This window comes from Anthonomus grandis, chromosome 2, assembly GCF_022605725.1.
Source record: "Anthonomus grandis grandis chromosome 2, icAntGran1.3, whole genome shotgun sequence".
In the NCBI taxonomy this organism is placed as follows: Eukaryota; Metazoa; Arthropoda; class Insecta; order Coleoptera; family Curculionidae; genus Anthonomus; species Anthonomus grandis.
The window spans coordinates 30,652,143-30,668,724 of record NC_065547.1 but is presented as its reverse complement, the minus strand read 5'-3'; the positions used below and the strand labels follow the sequence as shown (position 1 = coordinate 30,668,724).

At 33.2% G+C, this 16,582-nt stretch overlaps 2 protein-coding genes across 4 annotated transcripts in view; both read right to left on the bottom strand.

Moving 5' to 3' along the window:
* The window catches only part of LOC126750198 (lutropin-choriogonadotropic hormone receptor), a 120,133-nt gene extending 113,342 nt beyond the window's left edge, over nucleotides 1–6,791 (bottom strand). For all 3 annotated transcript variants that reach the window (XM_050459731.1, XM_050459732.1, XM_050459733.1), the window contains exon 1: nucleotides 6,356–6,791. In XM_050459731.1, coding sequence (XP_050315688.1) covers nucleotides 6,356–6,473 — 118 coding nt within the window. In that variant the 5' untranslated portion in view covers nucleotides 6,474–6,791. The remainder of the gene's footprint in view (nucleotides 1–6,355) is intronic.
* A 2,304-nt stretch (nucleotides 6,792–9,095) lies between these two features.
* Nucleotides 9,096–10,325, bottom strand: LOC126750144 (putative nuclease HARBI1). Its single transcript, XM_050459655.1, has 3 exons — nucleotides 10,045–10,325; nucleotides 9,905–9,963; nucleotides 9,096–9,651 (listed from the first exon to the last, which is right to left on the bottom strand). The coding sequence occupies exons 1-3, from the start codon at nucleotides 10,163–10,165 to the stop codon at nucleotides 9,232–9,234; spliced, it is 600 nt and encodes a 199-aa protein (XP_050315612.1). The 5' UTR covers nucleotides 10,166–10,325; the 3' UTR covers nucleotides 9,096–9,231.
* Between the last annotated feature and the right edge of the window lie 6,257 nt (nucleotides 10,326–16,582).

Here is a 16,582-nt window from a genome sequence, read left to right as displayed (position 1 = left end):
ACTGCTGGCTTTACACTACAATACATATTTATTTAAACATTTATTTTGTCTTTTTTTCTCATGAGTCATTTAGTAAATTGATTCATAAGGTTTGCACTGCCTATTTTTTTAATTTTATTTCATGCTCGTATCATACCACTTCCTGTGATCACTGAGACGAGACATAGGTATAGAGACTAAGAGACCTGAGCATCCGGAATGGATCAGAATTAATGTTTTTCTTACAACTTGTGTTTTTTAAAAGTTTCCTTTTATTTTTTGTAAACATCTGTCCTTAAATTAAGTTTTTATTAATGTTATAGTTCTAAATATTATAAGAGACCAACAAATATATATGTACTACCTACTTAAGTGATATACGTTTATACTAAAAAGTTGTTTACATTTTCAAAGATTTATTTTGTTTTGTAGATGGATATATTGTTTCTTTCGATAATACTCTGCTATAGAATTTTTAAATAATTTTAAAAATTAATATTTAAATTATAATTTAAATATTAATTTTTAAAATCTGTTTTATTTTTCTTTAGGAGACAGATACATGTACATATTGAATAAGGATAATTCATCCTCTATTGAATTTATGTGTTGATAAAATGAGGATATTATTTATTTATAGTTTTATTTCCATTTGTCCAATTGGAGATATGTCATACACTATTGTTCGTACACTGTCGTAGATTATTGCAGTAAATTAACTCATTTAGATACGTAAAATAAAGCTGAAAAGTTTTATTTTTGTTCAGATCAATATCTGATGCTAACACCTCAAAAAAGGCCCTTTTTTCTATAACATTTTTGATTAGGCCTTTGCTTTTGATATTACGATTAAATAATAAGATTGTCAGATTAAATGAAATTTGATTTCCCGCCTTAATTTGGCCACGCCTTTCTATAATTTTGATTGGTTCAATTAGGCACGTCAAACTGTTAAGTTAGTTACAACAGTTTCCGTTGCCAAGCGAGAGGCCGCTAGCTGATTTGTCAGAGGAATTTCTATCAGTTTGTATGCAACCAGCACTTCTTTATATTTTTGTGTTCTGTGATATTTGTGTTCTGTACTTTGACATAACATTTTGATAATTTGGCTGGTGGTTTCATATTTTAGTTTTTAGTTTTTTTTCAAATAAATTTTCAATCGCTTATTACAAAATAATGAAATTTGGTATGTTGGCTTATCTTACTCGCACTTAACAAAGTCTAATACAGTTTTTCTGTAAAATATACAGGTGAGTGAATATTCATTCCAAAGTATCATAATTTATATGGGATTTCCTATGGACAGTATATACGAGCCCTGTCTCAGTGAAGTTGGCCCAACGCCCCAAAACATGATTTTTTAGAATTTATTTAAGGGATAACTAAAATTTTATTTCCAATATAATATTTTTGGTTTCTTAAAATGTTTATGGAAAGATAACAAAACCGACGCAGCTATTTTTAAAGCGTTTTAATTTCGATATTTTTTTCTTTGCAAAATGATTTTTCTATCGCAAAATACGTGATGGAAATAACTTAGTTGAATGGTCTGTTTATGCGCTTCGATAAAATAAAAGTAGGCTGTATAAAACAAATTGCGTTGCTAAGAACAATATTTTGCGTTGCTAAGAAGCCGATTTTGACGTTTAGATCAACTTTCAATGCATTAGTGTTGTTGTTAACAATTAAAAATTGCTCGTGGTAAGGCTGTCTCTGACGAAATAAGAAAAGTTCATCATTCACTTGCATTTAAAAGGTCAAAATTCTTCCCAAATCGCTGACAGTATTAACAAATCGAGGTATACAGTTCGAAATATTATTAAATTGTATGTACAAAACAACGGGAGGTGTTGCTCGAAAACCCAGAATTGGAAGTCGACCGCGTTATTCCAACACCAACTTAAGAGCCTTAAAACGGATTATCAAGGGAAATCGGCGTGCTAATTACAACGAGTTGAAATTATTGTGGAATCAGGCAACAACAAAAAAGTTTTCAAGAGCAACCTGTCACAGAGCCGCCCAAAAACTGGGATTTAAAACTTATAAGGTAGGCTTAATTTATTTTTTTTTATTCGTTTTCAAGTTTCAGTATTTTTAGGCAAAAGAGAAACCCCTACTAACAAAAATTCAGAAGAAAAATAGGCTAGCGTGGGCTAAAGAACACAAATTATGGTCTTCGAACCAATGGAACTCGATTATTTGGAGTGATGAAGCCAGATTTGAAGTATCCGTTGGTGATAGTAGAAGTCGTGTCATAAGAACTAAAGAAGTGTTTCAGAATGACTGTCTTAAAAAAAAAGTTTCCGGCTTCTGTTATGATCTGGGGATCGATGTCAGCAAGTGGAGTGGGAAACTTACACTTTGTGGAAGGTATTATGAATGCTGATAAGTACATTAATGTGCTTGAAAATAACCTAATACCCCAAATTGAACAAATGCGTTTAAACAATATCGAATGTATCTTCCAACAGGATGGTGCCGCTTGCCATACGGCTAAAAAAGTAAAAGATTGAATGTTGGAAAACATAATTCCAGTTTTAAAGTGGACGTCGAGTAGTCCAGATCTATCGCCGATTGAAACCTTGTGGCATATCATGAAGAAGAAGCTCAGATCGAATCCCGCAAGAACCGTTCCAGAATTGCGAACCCGTCTCCAAGAAATTTGGAACAGTTTTACACCAGATGACTGTCAAACATTAGTTGACACTATGTTAAGACGTATCAAAGCAGTAATCAGTCGAAAAGGCGATGTAACGCAGTGGTAATTTGCTGCTATTTGGTTTTGTTGATTTTTATTAATCGACAGATTTTTTGAATTTTTGTAAGATATTTTTCCGCAGTTATAAAACATGTAGTATTTTAAGCTAATATTAAATAAAAAGATCATATTTTATCAGAAATACCTTTTAGTTTTTAATACGTTTTCGCTAATATGTCAAATTTCATAAAAAATCCTAGTTTTGATAGTTGGGCCAACTTCACTGAGACAGGGCTCGTATAATTATATACAACTCATCAATACCTATCGCTCTATGTAGTGCCGCGGTTTAGACTTTGTATGTTTAAGTGCTTTTATTGTGCCATATAAAACATTCAAAAATTATTATCGTAGTACATATACAGGATGTCCCGGAAAATGTGAGAAATCTCTCGGATTCAGGTAGAAAATTAAAAAATAATTTGGAACTTTCCGATAAATAAAAATTCCTAGATAGACCCTCCCTATGAAGATACGGCCTCTTAAAGACGCCCCTGGAAATCGGTTTTTGTTGAATAACTCTTGAAATTTAATACAAAAATTACGTAATCAACACTACTAAGGATCTCTTAAAACAGAGTCCTTTAAAACACATTTATCTTGTTTATTTTAGAAGGGGCGCACTAGGTTGTATATTAAAATGCTTAAATTTTTAGCATTCTGTATGATGAAGACTCTGTAATAATAATTACGGATAGCTTGAACTTTAAACTAAAGAAAACGCACTTGCTCTTGCAAACGTTTATATGGTACACAATAAACAAATACCTATCTTTCAAAATTTGCTATCTTTCATATTGTTAGTACATTGATTCTTTATTTCGATAATAATTTGTTGATTTTTGGATTTATTTTGAATTAAGTCGAAATACGGAATTCACGTTTATTGAGTATGCAGATATGCATCTTATGAATGGTCTTGCTTCTTGCAATGCATTGGAAGCAAAAAGGTTGTAGGAAGAAAGATTTCCTAATTGCACTATTCCGCATAAAAAGTCATTTCTAACATGTATTTTATGCATGATGGGGCCCCAGCTCATTGCATCGTTACTGTAAGAAACCACCTGAATAATGTTTTTTCAAACCGTTGGATATCACAAAAAAATCCTATTCTATATTTAAAACTAAAGTCACTCTTGAAAAAACTATCTTGAAATAACTGTAATTATGTTTAAATCTAACAACATTGAGATAAGAACACCTTAATCTTATTTTCAAATGTATGCTTGTCTAAATTTAAAGTAAATCTTATTTTAAATCAAAATAAATTTGTAAGCGAGTAAATTTCATTTAGGCTCGATTCTTCTCGATAGCTTCTCATTTTTCTTTTCAAATTGTTTGTTTAATGATTTGCCTTAAACGTAGTTTGTGATTTGTGATTTCCACGAGTGTTATTTGGTCCCATCAATGCAATTGATCCTTCAAGGTATGAGATAAAAATGAACCCAGTTTTGATTTCTCCGTTTACATTATTCTGGTCCTCTGTTCAAAGTGCTTAGTGATTCATACACCGGTGTCGGGTACACGTTGCATGGCTGCGATTGCTATCAATCAAAATTGAGGATATTTTAATTGTGTTTCATATATGTAAGTCCATTATTTAATAGCAAGTGTGTAGGTACTATTTTTTTTGATAAAATCAGTGTTCTGGAATTTTAAATATTTGTGGTTTTGGAATTTAAATTCTTTCTTAATTGGAAAATTGTTAATTGGAAAAATTGGTTAATTCATTTTATTTTTTAATTATTAAATTTTCTTTGCTGCATGTAAATGCCTCATGGGGAGTGTCACTTTAAAATGTTTTAATGTAAATTCATTCGCAAAACCCTAGAACAGAATAAGATTGTTTTTGTTATGACCTATATGAAGTCCACATATATTATATGATATACCTACTGTATAAAAAAGAATACATTTTTTTTAACGATAATATGAGTTTTTGTTACCTAGACTTACGTTGTTATATGCTTTTATTTCATAATGAAATAAGAAGCTTGACCTACATGTTATTATATTAATGTACGGATGGAGACCAAATTATAGGGTAAAATTAAAGTATAACTAACCAAATTACCTAAATTATAAATTATGGCTAACGTTATCATTTGTATTAATGACTTGTTGACAAAAAACTTAAATAAATGCCATAAGATTTGAGGTTTTTTTTACCGAACCTAATTTATCAATCAATCTATTGAAGAACTGTTGAAAATTAGCTAGTAGGCGAAAGTACCTTTTCTTTTTTTAAATTGTATCGCATTTTTCAACTTCGATGATAGAGCAAATTTTATTTAGATTAGTTAGAAAGATTATTAATATTTAAATAAAATGTAATTTTTGCATTGAATTAACATTAATACGTTTTCTGGAATAAAATTAGTTGTCACTGCGGATATATGAATCTGAGCTTATCTTCAGTCAAGATGATTACTCTTAGTTATAGTGGTGTTTTTTTTTCTGTAGGTAGAGGATAATACATTGCCTGGCCACCTCGGTCTCCCGATCTAACGCCATTGGATTTTTACCTATGGGGTCACCTCAAAACCTTGGTGCATTCAACCCCTGTCGGGAGGAATTTTTACAGAGAATCAGGATTCATTGTCATGTGATAAGGAACAATCCAGAGTTGTTGTGGCGAGTACAGCAGTTTATAATACACGATTGGTCGTACCCGCGAGTGTTTCAGATGTCATACGCAGCGGTTAAAGCATGATGCGGAAGTTGAACCTACTTACGAAGTTTTTAATTAATTGTTTCGAATTATTAGCTTCTTTATTTATGACTTTCTTTTTTAGGGTTGCTTTTTCGTTTCGAGGAAAACATAGGCTTTTATTTTTTTCAACAATTTCTTTAAGGTGGCTTTCTAAGAACCACACTGCATTTTTAAAAATATGTACTTTTTCATATTATAGATTAAATTTTAATTAATTAAATCATATGTTCTTCTTTTCAATTTTTTAATTCAAATAAAACAGTGATTGCTTAATTATTTTTTTCTCCAAAACGGTTTATTTTATCGATAATGAACAAGAGTGCCTTTTCTTTAGTTTAAGGTAGAAGCTATCCATAGTTATTAGTTCAGAGTTTTTATCATACAGGGTTCTAAAAATTTAAGCCCTTTAATGTACAACCTAGTCCGCCCCTGGTAAAATAAACAAGGGAAATGTGTTTTAAGGACTATGTTTTAGAAGGTCCTTAGTAGTGTTGATCACGTAAAATTTTAATTAAATTATACCAAGTACTTCAAAAGTTATTCAAGAAAAACCGATTTCTAGCGACGTCTTTAAGGGGCCGTATCTTCGTAGTTCCATATAATTTTTTTTATTTTCTACCTGAATCCGAGAGATTTCCCACATTATCCAGGACACCCTGTATACATTTACGAAAATATTATATAACTTAGTACGACATTTATTTAAGTATTAAAGCACTTTACATTACTTCAATTACCTAATTATTATTCAAAAATGCAAACGAGTATTTTAAATATCCGCAAGGCATTTGAGTACTTTTATTATACCAATTGAAACTTGAAATCCTACTTTGGTGGCATTCTGATGCGTTTCTCTCATATCAACTGCAGAGCGGCAATAAAAAAAATATAAATTTTCTACGTACATTTTAAAGTTTTTCCAGTGCATGCCGCGGATACCAAAAAGGTCCTCAAACGTGCAAAAAAAAATTGAAACGGGACAAAAATGCATTTTTTCGGCGGCGGCCGCGGGAGCCGCCGCATGGTTATTATTGTGAAACGCGATCGTGACGGCGGCGGCGGCGGCAGGCGGCGGTGGCGGGCGGCGGTTGTTGTTGTTGGTTTTATTCAGGTCTCCGCGATATTCGCCGTGTGTGTGTCGACGTATACGGCGGAGCGCGAGTGAATCAATTCTTCGGGGCACCAGGAGGCCGTTGCCCCCTTTTCTACTTCGATCTCTTTTTCAAACCGCGCAATTTTCTTTATATACGTGTATATATATGTATATATATATAAACATATACACCTCTAAGTACGACAACACGATCGAGCGTTCGCGGACCGACTGGTTTTGTGTTCGACGTCGACGTCGTTTCGCGAATCGCTTTTCTCTCTTCGCGACGGCGGCGTCGGGGCGCCTCCGACCCTCTTCTTCCTCTCTCTTTTATCCCTCCTCCTCCTCCTCCTGTGATGTTCCAGAGGAAACTGTGACCTGACGCTGACCTGTTAATTTCTCATTAGGCTAATCGGGCTCTTCACCCCAATCCCATTCCTCCACCCCCCGTTCTCCCATCGTTCTAATTAAACGCTAATATTTTTTTTCAAAAGGAACGATTTGGAATATTAAAATTCATTTAAGCCTCATTAATAAATAAATAATTTCTTTTGTGACTTCTTATTAATGTTATAATCAGTTTTAGTATCAATATAATAAAACCCCAATTAATTAGCAGCTGCAATAAAATAACCATAAATTAATTGTTTTTATAAATTCGTGACCAAAAATTGTAGAGCAGACGTGATGTTTTGCGAAGAAATTGGTCAGGGTTTCGGATTGTTGTCAATTCATCTTCAAGGCTCGAGAACGTAGTTTGTCGCGTTAAACTTAAAACAATACATTAGATGGCATGCAGGATATGCCACAAACATACCATTTAAATACCATATTTATGACCAAATGTTTCGGACATTTATAATAATAATAATAAAAACGTTGAATAATCCTCAAGAAAATATCAGTACAGCTGTCAGCGAAAATAGGCACATGGATTAAAAGGCAAATTTTAGCTTCTAAACAAAAAGTTAAGTTGTTGTTGCAGCATGGTAACCAAAATACTAACCTACAAAAAACACTAGTCACAATCTTAAGGTATAGGTATAACACAAATTTGTACATCTAGGATGCAATACAAGTTCAGACATATAAATTAATAATATATAATCTTAGAACATTAAATCACTAGAATAACCATAGGCGAGGTTTTTTTGAGTTCACCACCTCTCAGACAATGATGTCAAATCGACTTTTCAATTTTTCATTCAATATATGAAGACCACAGGGGAAAAAGGATGAGGGTCCAGAAAACGAAAAATTGAGATACACGCCAAATCGCGGAAAAAATCCAGTATTTTACGTCTATTATACCGTACCGAAGAAAAGAAATGAGATGACCATATAAAGTGCATTTTGGTATATGCCATACAGGGGAAAAAAGATGATGATCCACTCGATTTATACAAAACGGATGAGAGTCCAAAAATTCCCCACTCTTAAAAAATCTTGTATGCTTAGAACATTGAAAGGCCTTTCAATGTTCTAAGCTTGTATGCTAGTAAATTCGGGCGTCAACAGGAAGCAGTTTGCTTTTGCTTTTAATGCCCGTATGCACCGTTTTAAAACCTAAACGTACTTAGCTAATTGAGATTATATTAATCTTCTTTGTTTGTGATGCATCGTACGGGAATTATCTAATCTGGATTTATGATATGGCAACATTGTTAGCATTCAAAAAAAAGCATATCAGATGGATTTATGAGATTTTGAGGTTACAAAAAGAAAATAAAAGTGGATATTATAAACAAAAAAAAAACTTATTATTATAACTGTAACATAAGTTGTAATAAAAATTAAGTGATTTTGTCAATTTTTTTGCTTATAATGGCAGAAAAAAAGGTGGCAAGAATCCCCAACTTTTCACCCGCGGAGAAAGAATCTTTAATGAACATTGTCATGAAATACGCTTCAGTCTTAGAAGATAAAAGAACCAATAGAACTAGCATTGAAGAGAAAGCTGAAATATGGAAAAAAATTGAATCTGAGTTTAACAATTCAACGCCTGTTTTGGCATTTAGAAGTCACGACCACATCTAATAATGTTAAAGATGTTAACATTTTTGAATTTGTTCCAACAGATGTTACTGACAATGGCAATAAGGTAAGGACAATATATCTTTAGGCATAACAAATAGTTTAATTAAATTAGGCTATAATACCTGAGTCAATCTGTTATAATCAAAGTACTAGGTGTCCTCCAGCAGTACTACAAAAACCTATTAATTCAAAACTCATACCTCATAGAGAAACTAGTGAAGCTACTACCAGTAGTACAATAGTGAGCACTCCTGGAAATGAAAGAAGAAAAAATAAAATCCCTCAATCAAACAGAAGAAGACCCGTTGGAGGCTTGCATGCTTTAACATCATCTGATGTCAGTGAAAAGTATAATATCTTATTGGACAGAAGATTAGTTTTTATAGAAAAACAAATTGAACAGGCAATTGAGGCCAAACAATTTGCTCAAGAGGAACATAAACAAAAAATTATAAATTTAAAGTTATTAATATTAGGGTTTTGCAAAAGTACAAGTTTAATAAAGTTAAGCAAGTTTAATCCTATAGCATAAGTGCAATTTTGGTTATTAACTTATTTGATTTTTGAAGTATAAAATTTGTTGGGAAATATTCTAATAAAAAATCTTTATATATTTTTTGTTTTATTATAGACTAAATTATTTTTTAATGCCTAAAGATGTATAAAATAATGTTCAATTAAATGTCTGCGTTGGTCAAAAGCATTACGGTTTTCTGGGTTTCTTCTTTCAATGACATCTGGAATATTTCCAAGCTCAATTAAATAATTAAGCTCTTCTGCATTTATATTTTCTGCTAAAGGTGGTTCATCTTCATTGTTTTCTTTTGCAACATTATGCAATATTCCAGTGGCCACTATTATGTCACTGGCTAATTCTGGCTTGTATCGCAATCCATAAGCCAAAATAGGAAACCTCCTTTTCCAAACACCAAACAATCTTTCTATAGTATTGCGTGTCCTAATATGAGCCTCATTGTATAACTCCTCTGCATGGTTTGAGGGATTTAACAAGGGTACTAACAGGTAATTGCGGTTAGCATATCCACTATCACCTAAAATTATCAACCAATATATAAGTATGTATTACAACAATTCAAGTCGTACATAGAGTACTAGAAATGAAATTATAAAGTAATATTAACCAGTAATTTTAAATTTATATAATGGAAAGATGTTTTATAACTGTTATACCTGCCTAGTAAAACAGAATCTTGGAATTCTTGTCCCTCAAATCTTGCACGTATCCTGCTATTACTGAATCATGTGCAGAACCAGGCCATCTTGCCACAATATCTTGAATTTTTAGCTGTCAATCCCCAACAACCTGGGTGTTAATAGAAAAATATCCCTTTCTATTCCTAAATACCTCGGCATCATCTCCTCCTAAAATCATGATTAATTATCATTTCGAGACTATAAAGGTATTAAAATGGATAAAGTGTAAAAATAAAAGGCACTCCTTACCAGGCGACTGAATTCTAATGTAAGTACCATCGACACAACCAATCACCTTAGGAAACCTGGAAATATTGTAATAGTCTGTTGAAATTCTTAACTTTTCATGCTCATTTTGTGGCATTCTCATGTGATGTGGCCTTGTGAGGCAAATTGCTCTTGTAACCCTCCTGAAAGTCCTTGAAACTGTTGTTTGATGACATCCAATAAAATCTGATATTGCCGTTTGATGGTTGCCACAAGAATATAATCGTAATGTTGTTAGCAACTGATTTATTGGTGTTAAACTATTGTTGTTACAAGAGAAACAACTTATAGTCATAAGAACACTTTGAAGCATTTCTGGGACAATTTTTTTTATCTAAACAACTTACAGGTCATTGTTGTACTCAATCTGATCTTCAATTTCACTTAAAAAGTGTAATACAGTCTGTTTAGTTAAGCGAAATCGACGAAAAAATGAAAAATTGTCCATGCTGTCGAAATATTCACTTCTTTCATAGTTTCGTCGGGGAAAACCGAAATTGATAATATCCAGCATTTCTTGGTCATCATCCACAAACAGTTCATCTTCTAAATCCATTTTATAAAAGTGATATGGGTAGACAGTAAACTAAAAGGACATGCGGTATGCCACCAATTTTATTAACAATATTTTCAATTCAAGCAAACTGAGAACAAACCAGGAAACCACAACAAAACATAAGTTAGGTTAGAAAACCAGTTAATCGCGGGACTAAACCTTCCTCTTCCATGGATCTTGTAATCGAAAGCTTAAACGATTCTTTTCATACGGTGCATCACAAATTTTTGAACTAAGCGAGCTTAAACCCATAATCCAGATTAAGTATATACGGTGCATACGGGCGTAAGTGCGGTAATGTAACTCGCGAGTTTTTGTCTGCTTTACGTGTTTTTCACGGAATTTTTAAGATGGCTGAGTGTGAATCTTCAAGCGTTACTAAAAAAAGGCCAAAATTAGGTCGCGTTTTTGACTCATCAAAAAAACTAAGATTGCAAACACATGAAACTGGTAGCAGTTGTAATTGTTCAAGGTTAAAATGTTTTGAAGTACTTGGTGTTCAAGACCGTTTGGCGATTATTAAAAACTTTAATGAAATAAAATCCTATAATGAGCAGACCTTATACTTGGCAGGTCTCATTTCGCATGAGCCAGTTAAAAGACGGCGCCAAAGAAATTTCTTTCAAGGTTCGAGTAATGCGAGATAATGGTGCCAAAGAGATTCCTGTTTGCTACAAGGCAATGCTGTCGTTACATGGAATATCAGCGAAGCGCATTCAAAACATCCAGCAAAAGCTTGTTAAAGACGGACATGTTGGTGAAGATGGTTGTGGTCGACATTCCAATCGACCAAACAAGTTACACCAAGAAACCACTAATGCTGTCTTTGCTCATATTCGATCATTTAAAGGTAGACAGTCACACTATAGCATTCACAAGTCGAAAAAAACCTACCTACCAGAGGAGTTAAACGTTAAGAAAATGTTCCAAATGTTTAAGGAATTCCGATCATCCGACTAGATCAATTTCATATGAGTCATATCGTTCTATCTTTGTAAACAAATTTAATATTTGTTTCGGTTACCCGCGCAGTGACACATACAGCGGTTGCGATAAATATAAAGCAAAAATTGCAAATCCTTCACAGGCTTCAAACCTTGCTACATTACATGTGACAAATCAACTTCACCTTAAGAAGGCAGAGGTTTTTTATCAAAGAAAACGATCCGAACGCAAAAGAGCTCAACAACTCCGCCATATTGAAGCTATTGCCATGGATTATCAAAAAAACTTGCCACTGCCAAACATTAGCACTAATGATGTATACTACAAACGACAGTTATCGTTCTACTTATTTAATATTCACGTTTTAGCCAGTGGTGAGGAATTTTTTTATACGTACACAAAAACCGCCGCAAAAAAAGGAACAGACGAAGTTGCTTCTATGCTGTTTAATTACATACTCAATGAATTGAATCCCGAAGTTCAAGAACTTGTGATTTTTTGTGATTCGTGTTGTGGACAGAATAAAAATTATACTTTGTTTCGAATGCTTCATTATGTTGTACATAAAGTAGGCCGACTTCAGTGTATAAAAATGGTTTTTCCGATTAGAGGACATAGATACATGGAATGTGATCATAATATGGGCTTAATCAATTCCAAAGCTTTTGTCGAACTTCCTTTCGGTTGGAATGATACATTCGAAATGCCCGCGTTAAACCAAGTCCCTTTAAAGTAGTTAGCTGTGAAGATCAAGAGATTTTTCGAAGCTGGACTGATCTTGAACGTCAAAATGTCCCTTTGAAACCCGCCCAATCAGAGAACTGCTCATAAAAAAAAGAAGAGCCCAGAATGATCGATCATCGTGATTCGTAGAATGGAGGCTTTATTTCAAGCGTCGTAGTGCCTACAAAAAAAAAACTGGGAACTACCAAAAAAGGAAAAGCGAGAGGAAAAGCAGCCAAAGGCAAATTAAAAAATGCAGATAATATAGTTGGTATATTAGATCTACCTTCAGGACAATTTGAACTTCCGAATTTCAAATATGAAAACAGGATGCTAAGAAATACCAAAACCTGCAGGATTTAAAACGTTTTTGTAGTGTCGAAGCTCAACTTTATTTTGAAAATTTAAATGTAACTGAATAAAAAATTTTTAGACCTTCATCTGTTTTTTCCTGATTTTGTGTACATAACCATAATGACATTTTTTTCTAGATGCTTATGTTAAAAAATTAGTAGTTTTAAACTCTTTTAGTAAAAACATATACACAAGCCTATCTTTTAAAAAAAAACTCTTCCAAAAAGAGTTAAGCTCTAAGAAAATACAAGGTTTTTAAATTTAAAATCTGTTTTGCACAAAACTTTGGATCTGTGACCCTCATCCTTTTTCGCCTGTAGTCTTCATATAACTTTCTTAATCCACTACTATATTTTTTATGTGTTGTATTTTGTAACAGGTAAAAAATTTACTCTTTAAAAGTTTCGTTTATTTGCTGACTAATAATATACATCTACTTTGAGAGTAATCAACAAATTTATCAGAATAAAAAAAAGATTCCTGACAAAAAAGTTAATGAAAAAAGGCAACTTGGCAACGTAGAATACCTCTATGTTTACAATGCACGTATCCGAAGTTGCCACTTTGTGTTGTTTTTCTAGATATTTTTTCAAATCTGTGAATAGCGCCCGATCGATATCCAGCAACCAAACTTAGCATATGTCGTTTGCCAGCAACTATTTGTAGTCCACGCCCGAAATACGAGCATTATATTGATTAAATAATAATGGGCGCCGACTATATGTTGCTGGCAAACGACATATGCTGCATTCTCAATTCTGGTTGCTGGATATCGACCAGATATCGACCTTCATTTTTGCATACATTAATTTTGCGGCGTTTCGGGTTCGAATAAGCAATAAATTCGCTAGATTATAATAATATACTTAATTATACATTTTTATTAATATGTTGGTATCCAATACTCAATAGATACTTCACAAATAATATTATTAGTCTTTTATATTATAACCTAAAAGGATGATACCATTGACACCTAACTCGCCTGCGAAAGGAAAAATTTGAATTTTCTTTTTTCCAATATATGTAACCCACTTCAGACTTCTTTATAATTTTTTAGCAAAAAGGAAGTTTTAAGTCTTAATACTAATTAAACAAACGCACTGAAACCACTCAAAACATCCTTTTAATATTAATACTGTACGAAAGGTGCACCATCCAAAAGTAAACAACGAGCGCAGTTGCCAAATACCTTTATTGCGAAAATATATTTCTGGGCAAAATGTACAGCGTTGCCGCTGTATGTGGAAATTTGGTAATTTAAAGAATCTAAATTAAAAATATTAAGTATTATTAGTGTTTAGTGTAAATATAGGACCAAATAGTTTGGGTTATTAAACGAGTTTCACTTTTTCTTTTGCTTTATCATAAAGAATGCAACTCAGTTTCTGCTAATTATAATAATTTATTATATCACTTTACTTTCTTCTGTTAAAATTGAGTAATCACTGGCAACATGGAATACTAGGCATGTTTATGAACAAAATATCCCCTCTGCCCCCTGTGTAGATGTTGCGCTCAATCCAAAGCAGCCAATGTTTATTCTAGTGTATTAAATGTTCTAAGTATATAATAATAAATAATAATGTAATTATTAATTACAATAATAAAATTTGTATATTAGTAACAACTAAACCTAACTCTTGCTACTTAATATTTAATTGACTATAAGCAATAGGTAGGTATACAAAAAATATAAAGTTGTATGTGCTTAACACAATATTAAGACAAAGCAGTTATAGGCCTTTTCCTTGTATTATTTCAAAAAGCATTTATAGATGGCGAGAGGTCCGGTATATGGTCAAGTTTATTCACACAAGTTGCGATATTATAGGAAAAGCTGCGTTTAAAAATTTCTTTGCGATCCCGTGGGATCGTATTATTCGGGACATATGACTCCGCTAGTAATAATAATAATAATATCCTTTATTTGCCAACAAAATCCTATACAGGATGACAAAGCAACGTCATACAAAAGAGGATCTAGCTCCCATAGGATACATTGATTTTTCTTATCTAGAATTCATAGAGGCAATAGCCATATATAAACAAAATAACAAAATTCAAAATAAATATTTTAAACATCTAACATAAGTTACAATTATTATCTAGAAGTAAATTTATAAAAAACATTTAATCTGCAACCAGTTGTAAACAGCTTTTTTAAATTGGACTGTAGATTCAATGCTCCTAATATCAGCAGGTAGCATTCTATAAGCCCTGATGGCCGTATAATGAGAATCTCTTTCATAGTAGGCTGAATTATCCAATGGAATACGCAATTCGTTTCTATGTCGTGTAATCGAAGTCAAATCCTCAGCGTACATTGCCCTATTCTCAACAAACAAATGATTTTGTGTAACAAACACAGGAATGGGACTGAAAATATTTCTGATTGGATATTCAATCCGGAAGGTACCCTAAGTTTAAAAAGAGGCAATAACTCAGGACAATCTATAGTAGCATTTAAAACCATATGCATAAAACATAAGTCCAGTAATGTTCTTCGTGACTCTAATGTGGATAAGTCCAGGTTATGCCTGACCCGCTGATATTATACTCGTGTACCTACATCTAAAAGCAGCCACCACTAAAAATGTATTTTAAGTCTGCTCAATATGTAGCACTTATATAAAGGGAACTACACAACTAAGCCATACTCCAAGATGGGCCTAACAGGAGAGTAATAAAGTAGTCTAGAAGTAAATTAAGACAAGTTAAAGATAAAACCCAGCATTTTCATTACCCTATCGGTCACCTTATTGATGTGACTTGATGAAAAAACAACCTGGAATTAATAAATATTCATAAGTCAGGAACCTCTGTTTTGCATCATTTGCTAAATTTTTTATTTTATAAGGAAAATTGATAGGGTTCCTTGCTCAGAAAAAGTAATCTTATACCACTTAGTGGATAAGTGGATAAGCCTAAACAGCTTCACATTATTAGCGAACATTGGCACACGACAATTTTCAAGTTTCCAAACTAAATCAATTTTTGATTGACACTTGTGTTTTTTCACGAATAACACCAAGGAAGAAAAGTATAAGGAGGGAAGGGTGAGGGGTGAGTATTTTTAGTCTGCTAAAGTAAGGTCTTCAGGAAGTTCTGTAGGTCAGGCCCAATAAACAACGAATGATACATTTTTGCATTCTAAATATATTTAGAGCTCCTCTTGCTGATCACCAGAAACAGATACCATATTGTAAGTTCGATTGTACCTGTTCGAAATAAAATAGGCGAAGAGTTATCTCAAACATTACATCCCTTAATCTTCTAATCAATCCGTACAAACTAGCTAATCTGGCATAAAGGTTTATAATATGTTTCTTCCAATTTAAATTGGGGTCAATAGGTATTACTAAGAATTTAATACTATTGGCTACAGGGATTGACTGCCCACCAGACCACACAAGTAGAGATTCTGAGACAGCAGTGGCCTTCCAAAAATTAATCAACCCCGTTTTATTAGAGTTTAAAGACAACTTACTGTCCAGGCACCAGGTCCTCATGCATTCCACTGCAGTTGAGCAGCCCCGTGAAAGATCTACCACTGTCTTTCTGGCAACTATAACTGATGTGTCGTCAGCGAATTGACAAACCATATCAGAAGAGAACAGCTCAGGCAAACCATTGACATATAATAGGAAGAGCACGAGTCCCAAGATTGAGCCCTGAGGCACACCTCTTTCTATAATTTGGTGGCGGGAAAACGTTGGTGAGCCAGAATGTGTCATGCAAACTATTTGTTCTCTATGATCTAGGTATGAACTAAGTAAGTTAAATGCTGCACCCCTGATGCCATACCGTCCCAGGATGCCCAGTAATAAAGAATGGTCAACCGTGTCAAACGCCTTAAGCAAATCGAAATACAGTCCAGCCACAGTGGCCTTTCTCTCAAGATTCTCCATGATATATTATATTGCACTATAAATGGCTATT